We start from the raw sequence: 24,657 nt of genomic DNA on the forward strand, positions 1-24,657 counted from the left end.
GACACGAACATTTGTGTCTCATTTGCAAGGAAGTAACTGGATAATCCCCCCAAGCCTTTTAAGAGAATGTTCTATGGACAGATAGGACAAAAGAAGTTCTTTGGACAAGTCTCAATATGACGCAGTGCCCCACAGAATTAAAATCATACCAACAGTCAAACACAGTGCTGCTAGAGTGATGGTGTAGGTATTTTTTTGCTGCCCTAACACTGACAATTTGTCATGAATTCTACTCTGTACCAGTCATGTCTGTGCTGAAGCTGAAATGTAGCGGGTCATGCAGCAATACAATGATCCTCAATACATCAAGTCCACCTTAGAGTAGCTGAATAGAAACAAATTTCAAGTTTTAGGCTGACATAGTTACAAGTCCAAATCTAAACTTAATAAAGATGTTGTGTCAGAACCTGAAATGAACGGTTCTTTTACCGATGTTTCTGAAATGAAGATTCTACACGGAAGAGTGGGCTACAATACTGTACTTCCACAGTGACATGAAAGACCGATACTGAAATAAGGGAAGCTTTTGCTGAAGTTATTGCAGCTAAGCATTGTGTTGCCAAATGTTACATTTAAGGAGTCAATCACTTTTCCTTAGTGTCAGCTGGTGTTGCAGGACTTTCTTCATACTATAAACAAGTACAGACTGGAGTTGCCATCAAGCAATACCAGATTATCCTCTTGATAATATCCACAGTGGCCTGCGAGATGAAGCTCCTGCTTCTGGGAACCTTCAGGGTCTTGTCACAGAAGGTCGCCCACATCACATTAGGTTCAGCAGTCACACCCAAGTTTGCAAGTTCCTCACACAAACTGTGTGCACACAATCAATAAAATCTATGAGCAAAATTAGCAGCACTGATTACCATATGGAAGATGGACGGACGTACGTACATACTGGCACACCAATAATTATTTGGTTTATTCTACTGTATCAATTCTAGTACTTTAATTTAGAAAGACAAGACCCACTCCCCAATAAAAATGATTTTCTTGACATTCACAGCAGCTTAACACTTGGTCATTTGTTTCTATTTAGTTTCTAATGAGCGTATCGTGCTCCAGTCTCTCCAGAAATCTTGGGGTCTTCTCCCAGCCCAGTCACTAGAACTCACACGACCACCCACCACACACCTAACTTTGCCCCTTTGTGTCCATGTTTGCAACAAGTTAGGTTAATTAATTGGTGCTACAGATGATGATGTAAGTTCTCTGGGGAATAAGAATGAATATTAACTACGTTAATCATTCAACAGTGTAATTTTTTAAAAGTCTGTTTATATTGTGGTATGTCTGAATTTGTTTTCAATGGCCAACTCTTGTTTCAGCTATGATCACAATAATAATAATAATAATTCTTTGCATTTACAATGTTCTCAGCACATGATTTGACAAGGGATTTTTTTTTACTTTCTATTTGTAGTTTGTGTGATTTTTAGGGTGCCTGTTATCTTGATTTCCACCTGAGACTTGTCAATGAGCTGCTTCAGTATTTAATAAATTCTGCTTATTTTTTCCCCTTCTTGTTTACAATGGGCTTATACAGGTAACAGGTGAGGACTGGAGTTGGCACCATTTAGAAACAGCAAGTTTATGCTCTTTCAAGGTAGGCACAGAGCAGTTACATAATTGTCTCCTGAACTAGGGCTCTCACATTGAAACAGTCTTTTTTCTGTTTGATTCAATAGTGTCTGGGCAGTTGGAGCAGATTAATGGCAGGTGTTTTCAGGTCTGATATGAAACCGGAGAGTGCTTCATTGCCACACACTAGTATCCAGTAAATATACGAGTCTATTTGATTCTTTTGTTCCAGGATGAGACAGAAGAGCAAAGGAGTTACTTCATGAATTTAGATCATCTGGATAAGTGGGGAAAAAAATGAGGGCCATAGTGGGAATATAGTGAACTGGACCAACTTCTCTGCAGTCCTTAAACAGTTTGACTATAAAACCAAAGCTTAACCGTAGTCTGTGAACCCAGTTGCTTAATGAACCCACCATTTCAATAGCTTGGTTTACCACAAAAAATAAGCAGGATCAGCCTTCCATCTGTAGGAGCCTAATCTTTAACTGAACATTAAAAAGCAGCAGTCAAAGTTAACAGACAGATAAAGGGACTCCCATCTGACAGCAGGAAATACGGTTTTGACTACAGTATTGAGTTTCTCTTTCCATCAGGAATAAACAGTGGTTGTTGCATGTACTTGTAAGATGCGACTGATTCAGCACCAATCTACAGGTATTTAGATTTTTGAAACCGAATTGTGTGCTCTTGTAATACAGAATTACATGAAAAAATATAAATTAATCAAAACTGCTCTGTGGAGACTCAAAATCAATAATGGATTTAACAAAAAAAAGGCCACATCACCACCGCCTGTCCCTAGGACAAGGCTGGATTGTGGATTTACTCTTGCTTGACAAATGTAGGATTTTATTAAATTATAAAATGCCCCAACGCACATTTACCAAAATGCATCAAATAATTACTATTCTTAAGTGATGGTGAAAGACTTTCTTCCCAAGTTAGCAATATGAAAATTATTAGTTTATATTATTAAGCTTGACGTTGGAAGGGTTAAACTGTATCATTCTTGGCTTGCTATCTCAAACAGCAGGAAATTACTTGAATTTCTAGAACCAAACCAAATCTCTCCTCTCATACCTGCAGCCAAATAAGTACCAAAAAAAAATAATAAAAAAACCCCACTCATTTAATATTTTTGCAGCACCGAATCATTTTTGACAATTTTTTTTTAGTATCCTAATTTTTATGTTATCTTAAATACTACAACTTATCTGAAAAATTTTAATCTGACATTCACAATGGCCCCAGCACAAACATGCATGCACAGTCAGCGATGTTACTATGTGTTCAGATTTAAACGCAGCTTTCCACACAATGTTTCAATACTTACATTTACAGAAGTATCATTAAAATTCTAAAAGGACTATGTCACCATCAGAGCGGGAACTGTTCTTCTTTTCTCTTAATATGCTACCACCAGAACATATTCTTTACAACATATACTTTATTAAGTTGCATTACTATGCTTGTCCTTACAAACAGAACTTGATTAGTCTGACTCATGTAAACTAGGCACACTGTAACAAGATACTTTTAGCTTACTGTTTGCTTAAACAGATTTGTATTCATGAATATTATAGTTTAATGCAAATCGTGTAACAATAAAGATCATATAAACAAGTTTGCCATTTTAAATCTGTATTTCTGCCTTTAAACTCTGAACTGATTATCACTCAACAGTGCTATGCAAGAACTGCCTGAAACAAATATTATTATTATTGCTTTAACAAGCATAAAATAACCAAATGCTTGTCTTTACTTGATTTCATACTGAAATCAGTAACATGTGATAACTGTGTCAGCATACCACATATTTATTGCTAAAAAAAATATAAATTGCATGCAACCTTTTGTGCTACAATCACATTAGTTAACTGGTGTATTATATACCTTTTCACACAGCCATAGTATTACTCCCTTTGTCCTTAATTAGTTTTCATCAATTTTTTGAAAATGTCTTACTCAAGCAACAACACTATGGATTTAACACAAACAGGTAAAAAAAATATTACCAATTTTAGGCATGCCTTAATCACACCGGACGTTTAAAATATTTGCTAAGGAATAGGGGTAATTAAGATTTAAGATAGCAGAAGAAAAAAAGGAAAAATAAGATTTGCAGAACTTTTTCTTTAAATGTTATTGGCATTAAAATAAAACAAAAACCCGCACTATCTGTAATTCAGAAGGGGAAAGATTGATTTGAAAGAAAGTGTCAGACTATTTTTCCAGGCCATAACTAAAATGGGGGGATAGGCAATGCAAACTTTAGAGTAGAAAATGACTTGAGTCTTAAGTGTCATGCAAACAAAATAAAACAGAGATGCGGGGGTGGTAGGGGGGTTTGGATTAAAAAGCATTACCTAAAAACACAATGATTCTATACACAAGTCTTTTTCAAATTAACAACAAACCTGCCCTGCCACAGTGAAGTGTACATTTTTTCAGTTTTCCTCATGGTACTTTGGAAATTAATCTGCTATCGAACATATTCTTGTTTCTAAAAGATGACTATTGAAGAGAAAGTGAAAAATCTGGTGGCTCATTATGCTTTACCCTTATTTCTCATGCCTCCTCCTTGTACAATGTGTTCATGGTGAAAGCTGCAATATAACAAATAATCCAAGCAGTAATTGGCTCTTATCCTTGCAGCTGGACATAGCCTAAAACAAAACACTCTTCATTCTAACAGCAGTGAAGTAACATTTTAAGCTTCGCCCAGCATGTAGCAGTCACCTCTTAGAAACTAACTCTGCAAGCAATGTATTTTAGCCAAGTACAAATTCCTGTCATATCCAAGATGTCAATGCAAGTTATGCCACAAGAAGAATGTGAAATATAAGGTGGGTGGGAGATATTCTGGGGACAGCTACTGCAACATAAAAGCTTTTGTTAATTCTCTTTCTTTACCAGAGTTATGCACAAAATGGGCACAAAGTAAGGCAAAAATGCCCGGAATGTGTGCATTGAATAAAAGGCCATATTGAATAAGAGAAACAGATGCTACAACCAAGGAGCTGTGGGGTAGGCTTTCAAAGAACTAAGCAACAGAATTGGACCCCATTACATCTCAAAGGTTATTCTGTATTCTATTGAATTATTTAAAGAAACACATTAAAAGCGACAGTCACAATTGAAGAAAAAAGTGTTAGCTGTAAATAAATCGCCACACATTACAACAAATCCATACTGCCTTATCAAAAAAGCTGAAGTTAAATGTTAAAAAAAAATCTGACACTAACATTCTTAAAAAAAAAAAAAAAAAAAAAAGGGCTTACCTTTAAGCTGTAAAAAATTGTACCATACGTGGAAATTCCAGTTTAACCAAAAATTCATGCTATATGCAAAGCACAAGGATCATCCTATGAAATTATCATTGCCCAATGCGATTCACAAGTCTGGTAAACAACGTTTCAGACGTGCAAAAGTTCTTACTTTGTGACTCCAACCTGTCAGCACTTGATGATCCAATCCCACGACAACATCACTTAAAATATGCATCCATAAAATTCACTAATAAGGGATGTTTACATCCTTTTTGAGGGGTGAAAAAATTTGTCTGACTAGCCGAAGAAGCAAAGGCTTGCAATTAATCACAACCATATAATGAAAAAGGATACCCTATACCAAGGGACATGAATATGGACTCATTATTAATAACAAAAACACTATAGCAGTGACAATTCCATGAGGTGAATTTGATATAGCAAAATCCAAAAGGATGAGGTAGAGCTCCAGTTTCACTCCGGAAAAGCTGCTCTTTGTAATGATGGAGTGCATTTTTTTCCCTGATTCAAACACAGACCAATTGTATTCAATTGCATCCACCCCTCCACCCCCACCCCCCTTACTAAACAGTGACAGTGTGTGTCAATCTCTAGAGAACGAAGGGGTCTGTTTTCATCAAAATGTTGCAGCAGTCTAAAATTCAGAGGTGGCGTTTAATGAGCCTCTATCTTGGCTCTGAACCTGCACAACCCCGGCACATCTCAGAAGGCACCAGAGTACAGAAACATCCCAGAGAAAGGACATGGAGTCTCTTATTTTAGTATATAAACAAAGATACACAGTTCCAATATTGAAAAGCACCGGAAAAAATCCACAAAAAACTAGATTACAATCACTTTTTTAATACAAGCAATAAAAAGAATCCCAATAAAATAAAAATAAATAATTTACTCAGGTTAGTGAAAGATTTTAAAATGATGTGCCTCCATGTACACAGTAAGATTAAATTTTTCAAATTAAACATGATATACACTAACAGGTACGTGTGTTTTAGAACTGAGTAAATCTTTTAAAGGCAATGATTCACTGCAAGTACATTTATTTCAATGGGCTGAAATGAGAACATGAACCAACTTAGTCATTAAGTCCTAGATGGCACTACATGAAGCAATCACCCACCGATTATCCCATAAACAATTGTGTTCATATCTTGAGTAGTTGGCAGTAATACATAAGGGACAGCAGGCATAACAATATCATCAAAATAAATTCAGAATATAAAAATAATTACAATTTAACAACAGCGTGTTTACATTTCAAGCTTCTATTTTGCTTTTTTGTAATTTTAGGCTGAATGAAAAAAAAGACACAGTGGCAAAATAGTTTGAAGTTTGCTAATATTATCCTTGCAAAAACTGACAAACTTTCAAAGTTTCTTTAATTTGTACCTGCTTTCTTACTTATATATTTGCAATAACTTTGCCATATGGGGAAAATGGAAAAAAATATAACTTTAGTATCTAAACAATTTGTATCTTTATTACACCTATACACCAATATATCATTTAAAGCACTACAGTCAGATAAAAAGTTTTAATATGGGTTCAAAAAACAATGCAAACATGAAGCTACATTGAAGTTAAATGGCAGCACCTTTGACAGAATAAGACAAAACAAGGTTTTACATATCCCTCAAATTACTGCTTCTGGGAAAATAATAAAAAAAGCAAATGAGATTTTGGTCATTAGAAACAGCACTTGTGTACGTGTACATGAAAAAGTTCACATATTCAAATCCGGTAATTAGTTGTTGTTTAAGAATGACATGTCAATAAATATATTTGGAAAAAATGAAAAATTCAAACAAGAAATTTAGGATAACCCTATTAATTTACATGATTTTTTTTTAACCATACAAGTGCCAACCACTTATTAGTTTACCAATTGCCAGGAAATGCCAATTATTGAAATTTGCTTTTGTAACAATTTACAAGCAGTAACTCAGATAAAAGTAATTAAAGTTAGAACTAAAATACTTGGGGTATGACAATAACCTCTGAACTTCTATTACTCATTTCTTTGGAGCGTAACATACTAGCTGCATAGTTACAAAATTAAGTGTCTGGATAGACTGCAGTTGCCAGAAGTTGGGCAAATTCATAGTGTGCACTGTATCTTATATAACAGAGTATTGAGTTAAGATATCCCAAATGAAAAACTACAGCTCTTAAAAATTCCTTAAGGTACAGCAAGATATCTGATGGCAGCCACATTTAGTGTCTGAAATGAGGCACTTGTTTTCACTATTTGAGGAGGTGACAATAATGACATGAAAATGCTCAGCATGATGCTGCCCTGCAAGTCCTATCTAAATGATTTTGCTGTGCGGTCACTTTTGGGATTTCTTTTTCTTTTTAATTGCCTTCATGGTTTCCTCATGAGCTTTTCTTTTGGCTGCAAGTTTGTTCACCTATAAAATAAAGGAATGACAATGTATTTGTTAATCCATTATTATTTAACACTCCAAAAGAGCTATATTATTTTCTTCATTTTATAAACAGTGACTTTGGGGTTTAGAGCTTGTAATTAAAATGTATAAAAGATTATGTTTTGTTAAAAAAAAATAAAAAAATCAATGAGTCATGTTTAAAGCAATATCTGAAATAACTGCCTAGTCATAGTCCCACTTGAACAATACTCAGAATGGTTAATTTGTAAAAGCAATTAATATTAATAAAAACTAAAATGTAGAAAACTAACCTCGCGGACTTTTCTTTTCTTCCCAAACATGATCTTATCATAGAGATATTTTTCCCTCTTTTTCATCATCATGATAGCTAAACGCTTCTCCTCAGCTTTTTCCTGATTTACATTCACCTTCTGTACACGGATTTTTCCAGCAGTTACTTTGACTGGAAGTTTCTGGGGGGGGGGAGAGAAAAGTACATGGTCAGCAAAACACACACGAAAAATAACCCACACCACTGCGAACATTTCTTAAAAAAAGTAAATCTGAGAAATTTTTAAATTTTCCATGTTTGAGCAACCTGTATGCATACAGGTGTAAAATCTAAAATGCCTAACTAAATCAGATATCATCTAACATTAAATTACATGGTGAAGAGGCAAAATATAATAATATCAATTTACACAATAAACTTGTTGCAGCTGAATAACACAAAGTGAAGCATAATAGGTCTAAAAATTATTGGGTCAACTGATCAATACAAATGCAATATAAAAATCTGCACAAATAAAAGTATTTAGCAAAGTAAGACGGCTAACAGAATATTAAATAGAACAATATACAGGTTATCAGCCAGGTGAGACAATGCTTAAACTATAAAGTGCTCATGGTGTCTTATTGGGAATAATGTATGCAGTTTTGTTCTCCACATCACAAAACAAGCAAAGCAGGGCTAAAAAGTATAGGGAAGAGCATTAAGATTGATTGCAGATCTGCCAGACATGAGCTGTGAGGAAAGTATGAAGTTTTGTATCTTTTTATTTTAGGTAAATGTAGATTAAGAGGTGGCACATAATAAAACTGTTGAAAATTATTAAGGGAATTCAGTGTATTTCAGCTGTTGCTATGAAATTACTTCTTCAACAAGGACAATGACTGAAAATGGTTAAGAATAAGTTTTACACATACGCTGGAATGGTTTGGTTCACAGAGAATCACTGATAAACAGAAAAAGTAGTGTAGTAGACAGTGGTACTTTGATGGCTGTCAGCGGCTTTAGCAATCAATGATTTCATATGTCTTGAGAATGTAGTTATGTTTATAAAAAAAAAAAGACATGTGTAGATTTAATCTTCATTTACACAATAATTTTAGCTAAAGGCTAAATTATTGCCTTAACTATAGATATGGGCATTTTCAGGCAAGTAGCCAACTACGTGGGAGGCGTTGGGATGGGGGACCCAACGCCGCCTCACACGGCAACTGAGCTGCAGGCTATGAATGTATATATGTATGTAAGTAGGATTCAGTTAGCGTTGGGAACCTGCGTACCAAATGTCTTGAAGATGGGCCCATTAGTAACAAAGGCGGCAGACAGTGGCGTCATACCACCGAAATAAGTACGTACATCGGTTTCGGTTAGCGCAGGGAAGCCACCTACCAAATTTCGTGAAGATGGGGCCATAAATAAGAAGGTTCAACATGGCGGACGTTGTCGACCATTACGTATAGAATTTCGAAATTAAACCTGGTTAACTTGTGTAAGTAAGCTGTAAGGAATAAGCCTGCCAAATTTCAGCCTTCTACTTACATGGGAAGTTGGAGAATTAGTGAGTCAGTGAGTGAGTGAGTCAGTGAGTGCTTTGCCTTTTATTAGTATAGATATATTTATTTTTTTTCATAGCCATTCCTCGACTTATGAAGGTCAACACACGTTTCCCTCGTTTGAATTGTGCATTCTTATCTTTCCCGCATTGGTGAATGAATATGGGAATTTGGCCCGACACCTCATATTTACACCCCAGTGAAACAGGATCACTGCTTAGAATGTTTCTACATATCCTGATTAACTTAAGTCAGATATCAATAGAAAAAAATACTTGGGTGATTGCACTTTATTCATAACAATTTCTAGGGCTGCAAATAATCATTGCACATGTTTTACTGAAAATAGTTATTTCTTTATAAGGGATTATTTTTTCTCAGAATAAATTTACTTCAATTATAGGTTACATTTCTCTAATTTTTTTAGTGGGAGATTAAGGTAATTTTTTCTACAACCCAATAATTGTGGGATGAATTGTGTGTACTAAAGTTAATGTATTGGGCATATATACCTTGACATTCACTTTTTTATGTACAGGTTGTCTAAGATTCTCCTCCTGTGCTTCATCGCCACCTGTGTCTATAGCTTCCTCTTCAGAACTGGATTCATCATCATTGTCATCTTTGTTTAGTTCAACTAAGAAAACAAGATAAATATTAAAAAATAAAAAACACTTTTTTTATTCATTAAATTGCAGGTGTAAAAAGAAATTCAGTTTACATACCTGGCTTCTCTCCCCTTTGCAAGGCCATTATTTTCAGTTTTTCGGGAGGTATGTAATCTCCTTCTTTTTCTTCCACAAATGGAGACAGATGAGGGGGCAGTGTTACACCCAAAAAATAGTCTTCCACTGGGAGACGGAGTCTAGCATTGACAGAGTCATATATCCACTGAGGCTGGATATAATATCTGCAAAATACAATTTTTGGTACTCCTATGAAAAATATACGGTTAGCAGCCTCCAATGCCAATGTAAAGAACACTAAACAGCAAACAGTAAAAGCAGAAAATATATATTCACACACCTACAAAATTGAATACAGGGGCATGGGCATAAGGCATAAAGATGAAAACCAATACAGCCAGCATTAGGTCCCGAGCAGTACACAGACTGTTGAATGGAACAGTAAAGATAACTACTTTATTAAACTTTTAAATGGTCAAGAAATGGAAGGTTCCCAGAGAATTTAATATGAAAACAAATGTATTTAAGAAAGTAAAGCTTGTTTTATGTAAAGCTGCATCTCCAATTTGGTAATTATTTTATAAAATGTAGATTTATACACTAATCATCCGCAACACTAAAAACTCTGAACGGTGAATTGACTAACATTGACTAAATCGTTACAATGGCACCTTTTATGAGGGGGCAGCAAATAGTCAGAAACTGAAGATGATGTGTTGGAAGCAGGAAAAACTGGCAAGTGCAATGATCTGAGCAACTTCAACAATGGCCAGATTGAGTTGGCTAGACGATTAGGTCAAAACATCTCCAAAATGGCAGGTGTTCCTGGTATGCAGTGGTTAGTACCTACCAAAAGTGTTCCAAGGAAGGAAAACCAATGAACCGGAGACAGGGTCAAGGGTGGCCAAGGCTCATTCATTTGTGTGGAGAGCCAAGGCCAGCTGGTCTGACAAGGTACTGTAGCACAAACGGATGTTAAACTTAATGCTGGCCATGAGTGAAATGTGCAAGAACACACAGGGAATCACAGCTTGCTGTGTTTGGGGCTGCATAGCCAAGAATATTTAAGAGAGCTCATGCTCACCCCTATTCACCACTGAAAGCACCTGCAATGGGCACATGAGCATCAGAAGTGGAACATGATGCAATAGAAGAAAGTGGCCTGTTCTACTGAATGACATTTTCTTTTAGACCATGAGGACAGGTGTGTGTATGTGTTATTCATTTGGGGGAAGAAACTGCAGCAGAATACACTATGGGAAGAGGACAAACCATTATAGGCAGTGTAATGCTTGGACAATGTTCGTTTGAGAAACCCTAGGGTCATGACATTCATGTGAATGTAACTTTGACATGTACCACCTATCTAAACTATCTAAAGATTGTTGCAGACCACATACACCCCTTCATGACAATGGTATTCTCTGATGGCAGTGGCCTCTTTCAGCAATATGACAAATAGTTCAGGGTGTTTGGCTGCTGAAAAAAAAACCCACCAAGACATGCACGACAGTATTTCTTTCAAAATGCGACTTGTGTATTACAGCATGGCAGGCAGTTGATAGTAAGCACAACTTGTTTTCCCATGTATTGTGACTTTTTATTTATTTATTTTTGAAAGAGGTCATAAATGGCATGTTTTAATTATTAGAGAATTTCAGATGAATCCTGAATTAACTTAATAGTAGAGCACACATGACGATGCAGCAATATTTACAGTATGCAGGCAGTGGATAGTAAGCACAGCTTGTTTTCACATAGATTCCATGTGTTGTGACTTATTATTTATTTTTGAAAGAGGTCATAAATGGCATGTTTTAATTATTAGAGAATTTCAGATGACTCCTGAATTAACTTAATAGTAGAACACACATGATGATGCAGCAATATTTACAGTATTTGGATAGTTAACAGACTCAGAGTAGATCTTAATTAAGAATAATTAGTATTTCTCTTTCAAGCATCTCTCTGTTGCAGAAGGTTTGTACTGGAAACACTATAGTATCTTTTACCTGAAAAACTGAGTAGAGAAATACAGGAAGGATTCACCACATAGACAATTTTTCACATGGTATACAGTCAAGCATCTCAGTTACCTTTATGTCTAATAGACACTGGGTAAATTTAAAGGATTAAAAAGGTACCAGGACTTTTGCATGCAGTGCTGATGTAAAAACAAAACTAGAAAATAATCGTGTATGTTTATGGACTAAAGATCATGCAGAAGCATTATTACACCATCTTACACATGCCATTACTTAGCATTTACACATTAGCAGATTGAATATTAACATTGGGACAGGTCAAGCCATTTCAGAAATCGGGCTCTTTGGGAAGATAAAATGAGTTGCTATATCCCAGTAGTCTTTGTCATAGAGCAGCACACATGCATTTTGTGATGGCGGATTTCAAATGCAACTACTGGTAATGGCTAATAAAGCTTGACTAGATTAATACTTTAAATTATTATTAAAAATTGAACAGCTGGATTGAAAATGCATAGAGATTAGTGATCTTTCCAATTAGTATCACAATAGCCCTGATAGTCCAGTGGTTGGACTCAGCCGTGTGGCCTTTCCATATTCTTCCAGTAGTTGTATAAAAGCACCCTCTTTGCTGCAGGAGCATATATTTTCGCTATGTCTTCGGTAGATAAGTTGTTTGAACTCAATCAGAGATCTTGTTATGAACCTTTCAAATGTCATCTCAAGAAGATAACCCATGCTTTAAAAGATGTGCCTGAGACAGCAATAAAGGATCACCCAAATCTCAATTTAAGGTCAGGTCAACACATCTGCAGAAATTGTTGTGTGAGTCTTTTAAAACCCACACCCAAGAACAAACAGATCTGTCTGCCTGACTCTTCCAGTAGTGATTTAGCAGACCCACCTGATCCCGAACCTATGGCTGGTCCCCTCAACATCTGGAGATGAAGGTACATGGCTAGGATAAGTTGAAGAAGCTATGCCCAGCACTGGAGAGATGCGACTGAATTTTTTACATCCTCGTGGACCATCCCCATCCTATTTATTCCCATATTACCCGGATACACGTTGTCATGGATCATCACAATGTGCTTTTAACAGGACTGACATACACAACTTCAAGCAAAGATGCAATTGCTGCATCAATGGCTCTGATGGTGTATAAAATGAGAATGTAGTCATTATTCATGTTCTTACATTCCCACCTTAACATTCAAAACAGTACAGCTTGTACGTAACTTATTCGTGATTGCACCACAGTTGAATTTCTTTCCCCACTCTAGTGGTCTAATAGCCCATCTAGTAAAAAAAAGTATTTTGTGAAATATTTATAAAAAATACCCAGAAAAATCACACTAATATTCCTGTATGACCTGTTAAAGTTCCTGTTTGCTTCAAGGTCAGTGCATCCTTTAAACATGGAATCTCTCCAAGTAATACAATTATAGGAAAAAAAAGTCTATTAAACTCTGAAAAGAAAGAATCAAAACCAGATTCACAGCAAACAAAATATACAAAGAACACATATTTGGGATCATGAAGTACCTTTTACAGCAGATGTAAAAATAGAAATCATGCGTTTCTGCTCTTTAGCATTCAGCTGTTCTTGAAATGCTATTTAACATTATAAATATATACTAAAAACACATGAAATGATTTTGGGAAAGGAAGTGCTAAAATAAACTGAAAAGAGTACAAAATATTAATAAAGATTTGATCCACGTTGCTGAATTTTCAGAAGTAATGAATCCTACCTGTTCAAATACTGCTTATCAACACTAGGTCTGTCTACTATTTGATGGGTGATAGTTTCATCTGTAACTTCATATGTAGCACCAATGCACAAAGACCGGTCCCAAGAAACCAGCCCACCAAAACACCTGTTGAAATGAGAGAACAAAAGGCAGACCAAAAAAATCAGAATAAGCCCAGTCAAAAGATCAATTTGAAATGTTTTAATGGGAAATTGCAAAATTTATAAAAGCAGTAAATATGTACTGCTTTTATGACCTTGTTATCAGAATAACTTGAAACATTTTAAATTACCTTCGATTAATGCAAATGTAGGATTAACATATCCAAACACCCCCAGTATAATGAGCATATTGTATAGTAAATATGTACATAAATATATACTCCTGTACATATACACACATACACTCACCGGCCACTATATTAGGTACACCTGGCTTGTACAAGGTTGGATCCCCTTTTGCCTTCAGAACTGCCATTAATTGTTCATGGCATAAATTCAAAAAAGTTCTGGAAACATTTCTCAGGAATTTTGGTCCATATTGACACAATAACATCACACATTTGCTGGCTACACATCCATGATGTGAATCTCCCTTTACAACCTACCATATTGAGATCTGGTCACTGTCCAGACTATTTTGAGTACAGTGAACTCATTGTCATCTTAAGAAACCCGTTTTGAGATGATCTGAGCTTTGTGACAAGGCGCGTTACCCTACTGGAAGTAGCCATCAGAATATGGGCACACGGTGATCATAAAGGGATGGACATCATCGGAAACAATACTCAGGTAGACTGTGGCTCAGCTAGTGTAAAGGGGCTCACAGTGTGCCAAGAAAATATCCCCAACACCAGCCTGAACCGTTGATACAAATTTTGACCCCACCATCCAGACATTAAAGCAGAAATCGAGACCTAGCAAACCAGGCAATGTCTTTCAAAATTTTCTATTGTTCAATTTTGGTGAACCCATGCCAATTGTAGTCTCAGTTACCTGTTCTTATCTGACAGGAGTGGCATCCAGTGTGGTCTCCTGCGGCTGTAGCCCATCTGCTTCAAAGTTCGACATATTGTGCGTTCAGAGATGCTATTCTGCATACCTCAGTTGTAATGAGTAGTTATATGAGTTATAATTGCCTTTCTACCAGCTCGAACCAGTCTGGCCATTCTCCTCTGACCTATTGCATTAACAAGGCTTTTTCGTTATTCACTGGTTATTTTCCCTTTTTCGGACTATTCTCTGTAAATCCTAGAGATGGTTGTGTGTTAAAATCCTAGAAGATCAGCAGTTTCTGAAATACTGAGACAAGCCAGTCTGGCAACAACAACCATGCCACATTCAAAGTCACTTAAATCACCCTTCTTCCCCATTCTGTTGCTCAGCTTGAAATTCAGCAGGTTGTCTTGACAATGTCTACATGCCTAAATGCATTTAGTTGCTGCCATGTGATTGGCCGATTAGATATTTGCATTAACAAGCAGTTGAACAGGTATACCTAATAAAGTGGAGATTGAGTACATATGCTTACACATACATGGTATATGGACACACAAATCTGTTCAAGTGGACAATCAAAAATAACTGTGGGGAAAAAATATTTTTAAGAAAATGCACATATCTGCATATTTTCGCAGTATTTAGGAATCTATTAAAATAACGTACAGGTAAAATTCCATTACAACGAATATTTTTATGGTCCTGACAATTTCCCCATATGACATAAGTCTATAGAAATCTCGTTACTATGAAGTACAGGGTGGGCCATTTATATGGATACACCTTAATAAAATGGGAATGGTTGGTGATATTAACTTCCTGTTTGTGGCACATTAGTATATGTGAGGGGGAAAACTTTTCAAGATGGGTGGTGACCATGGTGGCCATTTTGAAGTCGGCCATTTTGGAGTCGGCCATTTTGGATCCAACTTTTGTTTTTTCAATAGGAAGAGGGTCATGTGACACATCATACTTATTGGGAATTTCACAAGAAAAACCATGGTGTGCTTGGTTTTAACGTAACTTTATTCTTTCATGAGTTATTTACAAGTTTCTCTTTGTTTACAGCCATTGACATGTCGCAGAGGTTAACACGCGAGGAGCGGACAGAAATTGTGTTGATGTCTGGTGAACGCAGTAACCGGGTCATTGCAGCAGATTTCAATGCAAGACACCCTACGAGACCACCCATCTCCCATGCTACAGTTAGCAAACTGCTTGCTAAGTTTCGTGAAACTGGTTCAGTGTTGGATTTGCCAAAATGTGGACGCATGAAAACTGTCACTAATGAAGAAACATCAGTGGCTGTCCTAGCTTCATTCAGCAAGAGCCCACAGCGTAGCACTCGCCGCATGTCACTGGAGAGTGGCATTAGTCGAACACCCTTCGGCGGATATTAGCTACTCACAAATGGCACCCTTACAAACTCCAGCTACTGCAGCATCTCAACGAGGATGACCTAGATCGGCGCACTGAATTTGCAGAATGGGCAAAACAAAAATTGGAACAGGACCCTCAGTTTACGCAGAAGATTTTGTTCAGTGATGAGGCAAACTTTTATGTGAATGGTGAAGTTAACAAACAAAACCACCGCTATTGGTCTGACACTAACCCACATTGGATAGATCCCTCCAAGACTGTTGGAACAAAAAAATTGATGGTATGGTGTGGTATATGGGGTAAAAAGATAGTGGGGCCATTCTTCATCAATGGAAACCTCAAGGCCACTGGATATGCGAAATTGCTACATGATGATGTGTTTCCCTCTTTATGCACTGAAGCTGGCATGTTCCCTGAGTTTTTCCAGCAAGATGGTGCACCACCACATTATGGGTGTCAGGTCCGAGCATTCCTAGATGAACAGTTTCCTGGAAAGTGGATTGGTCGTCGTGGGCCAGTTGAATGGCCCCAAGGTCTCCGATCTGACCCCTTAGACTTTTATCTTTGGGGTCATCTGAAGGCAATTGTCTATGCTGTAAAGATACGAGATGTGCAGCACCTGAAACTACGGATACTGGAAGCCTGTGCTAGCATTTCTCCTGCGGTGTTGCTATCAGTTTGTGAAGAGTGGGAGAACAGGGTTGCATTGACAATCCAACACAATGGGCAGCACATTGAACACATTTTATAAGTGGTCAGAAACTTGTAAGTAACTCATGAAAGAATAAAGTTAAAACCAAGCACACCATTGTTTTTCTTGTGAAATTCCCAATAAGTTTGATGTGTCACATGACCCTCTTCCTATTGAAAAAACAAAAGTTGGATCCAAAATGGCCGACCATGGTCACCACCCAGCTTGAAAAGTTTTCCCCCTCACATATATTAATGTGCCACAAACAGGAAGTTAATATCACCAACCATTCCCATTTTATTAAGGTGTATCCATATAAATGGCCCACCCTGTACATTCAGCAGATACTTTCATTACAAAAAAGTGCCCAAAAGACCTTGAAATGCCTGAATGAATCATCCATAGAGCAGTTAGTTCTGTGGCCACAGCTCAGTTGTGCACAACGATCCTCAGACAGAAATATTGTAATTTTTTTTCTTTATTCGAGCTTTCCTCGTACGGTTTTTTTTTGCGGTTTTAGTTTTCTGTGGTTTTCAGTGATACTTGTGGCTTATTGCTCGTTAACATTTGAAAAACATCTATTGGAATTTAACTCATTGTCACCATCCTATAGAAACGTCTGACACGATAAAACCACAACAGTTCACATCAGAAGAAAAAAAAACTACATTTTTGCAGCTCTCGACTGTGGCAAAAAAAAAAAAAAGATTGTGCTAGTGAATTTGGAATTTCGCCATTAACAATGTCAACGGTCTTGAAAGGCCGAGCAAAAAAAAGAACAATATCTCTGGTTACATATGTATGCTAACTGCTGCATTTGAAGACACCGAAAAAGCAGCTTATGTGGTTCAGTGATGCTCGTTCAAGAAACATTCCTGTTTATGTGGCACTCATTCAAGAAAATGTGAGGTTTTTAAACTCTCTTGGGACCTCCCTCAACTGAACAACACACTTAAGAACGTCCCGAAGTGCGATCACCACGTCTGTGGAAGACTGTTCTTTGTAAATGCACGGAACAGTATTAATTGGCCACTAACCTGGTCACAGACTGCTGTGTCTGTGTGTAGGAAAGTGGCAGAACACGCTACAATAAGTAACCATGCTGCTCCTGTTTCAAGCGGAATAAAGCTGGTTTTGCTAAAGTACTGAGACTCGGCCTTTTTTTTTTGGGGTGTAAGACAGGGACTTGTAGCGTGCCCACGATCTTTTAGGATTCGGTTCTGTGGCACCTCACTGCTCCGCTGTGAGCCTGCTGTTGCCTTGCCCCGGCAAAGGACAAACAATCTTCCACAGACACGGTAAATGCGTTTCGGGACGCACTTCAGCGTGACGTTCCCGTTGGGTGGGAGGGATCCATAAAGAATTCAGAATCCTCACAATATGAAGTAGAAGAAAAGGATGATTTGGCTTCGGATTAATAATTGTGCTGCCCACAACATGCTTCCACATCTAGATAATGTTTGCATTGAATTCCTCCCACCCAATTGCTTAGCAGTGCTTCAGCCATTAGGTTTGGGCCATTTGCACCCTGACAATGTATTATTGCAAGGAAATGCTGAGAAAAATTCTCGTCAGCATAACTTGTAGACAGGAAGAGATTAAAATTAACGCGAAAGAAGCTATTGAAATGATTGCAAATGCCAGGACGCAAGTTAAAGAAAGCACTATAGCAACAAATACACAATCTCATTCCAAACAAAATATTTTTTAGGTTCCTGGCAGTTCGTTTAACTGAATTTTACCTATTTTTATAAAAAAAATAACTCAGTGTTAAATGTGTCTGAGATAAACATTAAAATGTTTTCAAATATAAATAATGAATAATAAAGCTCATTATATTCTTACCAAATAGCAGATTAAAAATTACAAACATTTACTTATACAGTGGTACCTTGAGATAAGAGTTTAATTCATTCCGTGACTGAGCTCGTAAATCAAAATTCTCGTATCTCAAATCAATTTTCCCCATTGAAATGAACTGAAATGCCATTAATCCGTTCGGGGACCCCCAAAGACAAAATTTTTTTTGTTACATGTTTTTAAATAAGAAAAATGTACTTATAAATAACAAATATTGGATAAAACACAATACAATAGAATGTACTGCAATAAACTGGTTTTATTAAGTATAATGTACAGCATTTACCTTGGAGATCAGACGAGCTGAAGATGCTGATGGAGGTGGTGGAGAAAGGCTGAACTGAATAACAATCTTATTTGCTGATTTTTTCCCCTTTTCGCCGCACCTTCCTCACTTTCATCTGCAGGGGTTTTCAATAAAAACCTGTCCAATGAGATCTGTTTCATCCTCCCTTTCAGAATGTTTCTAAAATGCGTTATGCAAGTGTCATTAAATAGCGCCGTCGCGCCCCAGTTGCTACTTTTTCTGGGCGTTTCTTTTGAATAAAGTCTGAAAGTTTCTCCTACATTCCCTTTATCTCACTTGTCGAGAACTTCCTCCACGTCACTATTTCCTGCAAAACCTCTGTGTACTGCTGTGTATGTAGCTCCTTTAGCTCCTCCGTTGTCAGTTCCTCGGAGTGCTCCTCGATGAGCTTGTTGATGTCACCTTCATGCATTTCCAGCTCCATGGACTTGCCGAGGGATAAAATCTCCACCACTGCCGCTTCGGGTTCGAGTCTTTCAAAGTCTGTTTCAGACAAAACCTCAGGCCACAGCTTCTTCCACGCAGAGGTCAAGGTCCTCTTTTTAACACCCTGCCAGGCCATATGGATAATTCTGAGGCATATCACAATGTTATAGTGGTCCTTCCAGAACTCTCGAAGGGTGAGCTTTGTACTCTCCGTCACCTCAAATCAGCGGCAGAACAGGTGCTTGGTGAAGAGCTTTTTGAAATTAGAAATCACCTGCTGGTCCATGGGCTGCAGGATAGGGGTGGTGTTGGGTGTAAGGTAGAGAACCTTTATAAACTTGAACTCTTTGAGGATGTCATCTTCAAGGTTAGGTGGGTGAGCAGGCACATTGTCCAGGACGATAAGGGCTTGTAGGGGGAAGTTATTTTCCTGGAGATATTTTTTAACATTAGGAGCAAAGACCAAATTCACCCACTCCACAAACTGCCTGGTGACCCACGGCCCTCGGGTTTGCCCTCCACATAACCTGCAGTTTTTCTTTCAGAATCTTTTGTGACTTAAAGGCTCTGGGGTTTTCTGAATGATAAACGAGCAGCAGCTTAATCTTGCAGACGCCACTCGCATTGGCGCACAGTGCGAGGGTTAGCCTATCCTTCATAGGTATGTGGCCTGCCATTCTCCTCTCCTCTGCCGCTATACAAGTCTTCCTTGGCATCTTCCAGAAGAGTCCTGTCTCATCACAGTTGAAGATTTGCTGGGGGATGTATCCTTCGGCTGCTATAATTCCGGCAAAAGTTTTGAGGTAATCCTCCGATGCATTCACATTTGCGCTCGCTGCCTCACCATGCCTGACAACGGAGTGAATGCTGGATCTCTTTTTAAAATTCTCGAACCAGCCCCGTCAGGCTTTAAACGGCTTGCCTGATGCCTCGTCCGTCCAAGTGCCTGGGGTCTACTACAGCAAATCAGTGTAAATAGCTTATGCCTTCTCGCAGATTATAGCCTCCGTCACGGTATCTCCTGCGAGCTGCTTCTCCGTTAACCACACAATCAGCAGCTTCTCCATATTTTCATGGATAGATGTCCGCTGTTTAGAAATTATTTTAACGACCTTGGCTGGCGTTATAGCCTTTATTGACTCCTTCTGCTTCAGTATGGTGCAGATTGTAGAAGTGCTGCGCTCGTACTGCTTTGCCAAGTTGACTACACGCACACCTTGCTCATGTTTTTTGACAATTTCTTCTTTAATTCAATGCACATCATCCGCTTCTTCTCTGCACTGTCCGTCACACTTGCTTTCTTTGGACCCATAGTTGGAAAAAATGTTTTGCAAAATAACTGCAAGCACAAATGCGAGCACAACACTGATGCTTCCACTGTGAGCTAACTGCTTAAAGTGAACGAGTGAGACACGGATGTTGCGGCATTCGCTGCGCGAACTACAAGTGGGGTGGGGTATCTGAAGCAGGCTCGTAACCCAAATTTTAGCTCTCAAGTCAAAGCAAAAAATCAGCCAAGAGACTGCTCATATCTCAAAAAACTTGTTCATTGGGACATAAGTCAAGGTACCACTGTACATTTATATGTTTTATTGCATGGGCTGAACTTGCTTATGTACATTTATATTGCAGATATAGATTTGCTTTTCTGCATTTTTTTTTTTAAAAAAGTAACCAAGCTCAAGTTGCATGTGCCACTCAAACCAGAATTGAAAAACACCTACGTAATTTTAGCTATAGTACTTACACATTCAGAGTTTAAACCTTTAAATATCTCAGTACCCTTCCCTAAGATTAAAAATATATATATATTCAATAATAGAAAGAGTCTTTCTTGCTAGTCTTGCCTGAGAAAGATAACACAGGAAAGAAACCAATGTGACAAAAGTCACCTAGAGCAATATATTAACAGCTTTAACTGTGGTAAATTCTTTATTTTATAGTTTTTTTGCATTAACAAATAACCACTGTTGACTGATTTACTAGATATTTGATTATGTATGTCTGTCTCTGTGTGTAAGTGAGGTTAATGTGTTCTTTTCTTTCAAAACTGTGGATTTTTTTCCTTATACATCCTTAGTCATCTTATTTTATACAATGCTGTAAATATTCTAAATAAAGAGTAACAATTACGTTGATATTACTTGGTCATTTTATACCTGGTCTAAAATGAGACTGACGCTATGACAACTAGGTCTACAACAACTAATGAATATAAAATTAATACTCAGTGAAGAAAACAGTTGCCAAATTGTTATTGATTACTTGTCATCTTGCACATTATGTACGTCATTTCCATGTAAGGGTAATCACATTTTGATATATGCTGTAGGTGGAGGATGTAACAGAGGAGGGTGAAGACAAAAGAACTTAAAGTATGGAGGCATTCCCTCTTCACACATGGTACAAATCCATGTCTTGTAACCTTTAACGTGATATCGTCAAAGAAAGAAAACCAATCACAGTAATGGTTTTTCCTCTTTTCTTCACATTTAAGGATAATCCAGTACCACCTCAATAAGACTTTCAACTTCTTCTTTTATGAGCTGCCCAAGTATCAGTTTAGAATACAAATCTACCTTTGTTATGAAGGAGTATTGTGCAAGGAATAAAACATTTTTATTATGCAAGAAAAATGTTAGAACTTTTGGACATGTGTTACACTTTAAAACCTCTGATTTACTGAAACAAAAATTGATTAACAAAACAGTCGTTAGCTACAGTCCTAATGACTATAGCTTCTAGAATCAAATGCTCCATTGTGACTACAACTGTCAAACTAGGGCAACAAGATGATTTGTGCAGCCATATCACAACCCTAAGAGACTGGGTATAAATCCTGGCCTTGTCAGACTGTAGACTCATTCTCACAGTGTGTGCAGTTATTAGGTTTCTCTCTAGGTACTCTGGTAATTATTCCACATCTCAAAAATGCACACATTACATCAGCCATGAATGTATGTCCTACAGTGGGTTGGTTCCTGCCTTATGTATAATGTGGACAGGGATAGACTTTGTGACCTTGGATTGATTTTTTTTTCCCCAATTTGAACAAAACGCATTGAAACATGGCAAAAATATTTATACTTTAGAAAGGGGTATACTCATTCTAGTTAGTTTAGACTTGTTTCTTATACTTCTGTCATTTACTAAAGTCAAGGATCCAAACATTGATCCATTCATCCATTTTCCAAACTGTTTACCTAGTTCAGAGTTGTGGTGAGTTAGAGGCTATCTTGGATGCATTGAGCACAAAGTAGGAAAAAACCCTAGACAGGATGCCAGCATATTGCATGATACACTCACATCCATACTCATACTCATGATTGGCCAAATTAGGACTGCCCAGTCAACCTAACCTGCACATCTTTATGATGTTTACAAAGAAAAACATTAAAAGCAAAGAGTTTAAATGTATTTTTTCAATTTTTTACCATTTTGACAGAGAAACATGGTTTTGTGAAAGAATAAAAGGATCAACCATACCTTATTACAAAGGCAAGTGACTCTCTTGGCACCTCCCTATTAAGAAAGAATTTGAGACCTTCAAAAAGTTTTAGCTGAGCCTCTGCTTGCTTATTTTCCTTCTCCCTCAACTCTGTCTGATTAGCATCTTCCTGTTGAAAAAACAAACATTACACCATCATCATAAAACAAATGAACAAATAAGCCAAAAATAGTACTTTCTAGTTAGTTTGGTCATGTTTCATATGGCAAACATTCAAGTGATCTAAACACATCAATAAATATCTTATAGGTGCGTCATGAACTTCTTTCATTAGGCTGAAATGTTTTTCCTCAGGAAGAGACACAATGGAGGATTGTCAACAGTTGTTTGTGCACCTCCACATTTTCCATTATTATTAGGTTGAATTAGGTCACAGCTATATGAGCAAAGTAAGTATTATCAAATAACTGAAAAAATTATTGAAAATTCTGTACTACTGTGCATGGAACAAAAAGGACATATTTCAAATAAGTGAAATTACAAATGAAAGCAAGCTCTTCTGAGGGCATCCACTAATATGTCTAGTGTCACAGAGCTGAAGCACATCAGCTGAGCTTCATTAAGCTGTATGGTGTTGCGTATTTACTTCCCAGTAGCCACCATATGAACGCAACCTGAATTTAGGTTATCTCAAATCACATGTCTACTATCGTAACTCCTATAACTACTTGTTAATAATATTCATTTTGCAATGTTTGATCAACATTATTTACATAAAAGTCAAAGGTAGAGTATCTACATCATGCCTGAAAAGTGATTGCATTGACAGGTTGCTTGACTTGTAACGCTTTGTGGTCTAATAGAACGGAGCTTGATCATCAATCTCACAGGGTACTACTGATCCTTACCTCCTCTTTAATGTAGTTTGACTGACCCTGAATTTACACTTTTTTCCTATGATCATGCGAGAAGTACATTATTAAGAGGCTAGGTTTTATCCAATTACTGGTAATTTATGAACATTGTGTCACATTTGCACCTTTGTGCATATTTATTTTTACTTTTTAATTGGTCTTAATGTTCCATGTTAACCCTCGACTCTGCTGTAAAAGAAACTCCCCAATTACTGACAGAAGACACTTAGCGTGACTACCACAGCACACAATTTTGTCATGATGAAGTATTTCCTGTAGTTACATTGGTCCTGTGTCATATCACATTCATACATCATGAGAACTGCTCCAGGGTTTGTTTAGTACTGTGATGAGACCACACTTTCCCCAAACATCTCAGTCTGGCTATTTTAGTCTGCACCTGAGTTTGACTGCCATATTCACATCTACCTAAACAAACCAGACCTTTAGAAATACTGTACCAGACTTAGGAGGAAAAATAAAACACCCCAGAAAAACTAGGTGGATAAATTCAATACTGCACATTCATATCACTTTGATATATGCATACCCAATGAAGCAAAAAAACACAAACAGCCAACTGTCTAAATACTTCTGCTTGCCTAGAATGGAAGAGTTGAACACAAAAATGGTGGTATTCTATAACTTTAAAGCATATGTTAAAATAAATAAAAAGGGTTATTCTGCAGCAAATCTCATATGTATCTTTCATTTCACATCCAAACTGCTGCATATGTAGCAAAAATTGCTATTTAATATTACTAGACAAGCACTTCTGTGCTGGGCATGGTCTTTATAGCAATGCTCAATAGATTCATTGGCAATGGGCTAAATTATCCTGAAGGTGATAAGGAAAAAAAACAAGTAATCCAAACAATGCATAGAATAATGTCAAAACAAAAATTAATGAATAGCAGTAACACTCACACATTTACTTTTCAAAAAAAATGTTAAGCTCAGTTAGAAAAATGAGAACAAATATATATATAAAAAATGGGACTCTACTTACCCCCTCTGTTGGAAATTCATCAAGTTGAACTTCATCGTCTTCTTTAGAGGGAATAACAGGAGCTATACTTGCAGAGAGAGCTGATAATCTCTG

At 37.2% G+C, this 24,657-nt stretch overlaps 2 protein-coding genes across 2 annotated transcripts in view; both read right to left on the minus strand.

Annotated features, from left to right (window-relative positions):
* gal3st1a (galactose-3-O-sulfotransferase 1a) overlaps window positions 1–6,541 on the minus strand; it is a 58,833-nt gene extending 52,292 nt beyond the window's left edge. The window contains exon 1 of the mRNA XM_039770762.1: window positions 4,866–6,541. Within this exon, the coding sequence (XP_039626696.1) occupies window positions 4,866–4,923 (58 nt within the window). The 5' untranslated portion in view covers window positions 4,924–6,541. The remainder of the gene's footprint in view (window positions 1–4,865) is intronic.
* The window catches only part of pes (pescadillo), an 80,768-nt gene continuing 62,643 nt past the window's right edge, over window positions 6,533–24,657 (minus strand). Inside the window, exons 9-15 of the mRNA XM_039770761.1 lie at window positions 24,565–24,654; window positions 22,680–22,810; window positions 13,532–13,657; window positions 9,832–10,016; window positions 9,619–9,743; window positions 7,576–7,737; window positions 6,533–7,285 (exon numbers count right to left, since the gene is read on the minus strand). Of these exons, the coding sequence (XP_039626695.1) occupies window positions 7,205–7,285; window positions 7,576–7,737; window positions 9,619–9,743; window positions 9,832–10,016; window positions 13,532–13,657; window positions 22,680–22,810; window positions 24,565–24,654 (900 nt within the window). The 3' untranslated portion in view covers window positions 6,533–7,204. The remainder of the gene's footprint in view (window positions 7,286–7,575; window positions 7,738–9,618; window positions 9,744–9,831; window positions 10,017–13,531; window positions 13,658–22,679; window positions 22,811–24,564; window positions 24,655–24,657) is intronic.

Source organism: Polypterus senegalus, chromosome 12 (assembly GCF_016835505.1).
Source record: "Polypterus senegalus isolate Bchr_013 chromosome 12, ASM1683550v1, whole genome shotgun sequence".
NCBI classification, from domain to species: Eukaryota; Metazoa; Chordata; class Cladistia; order Polypteriformes; family Polypteridae; genus Polypterus; species Polypterus senegalus.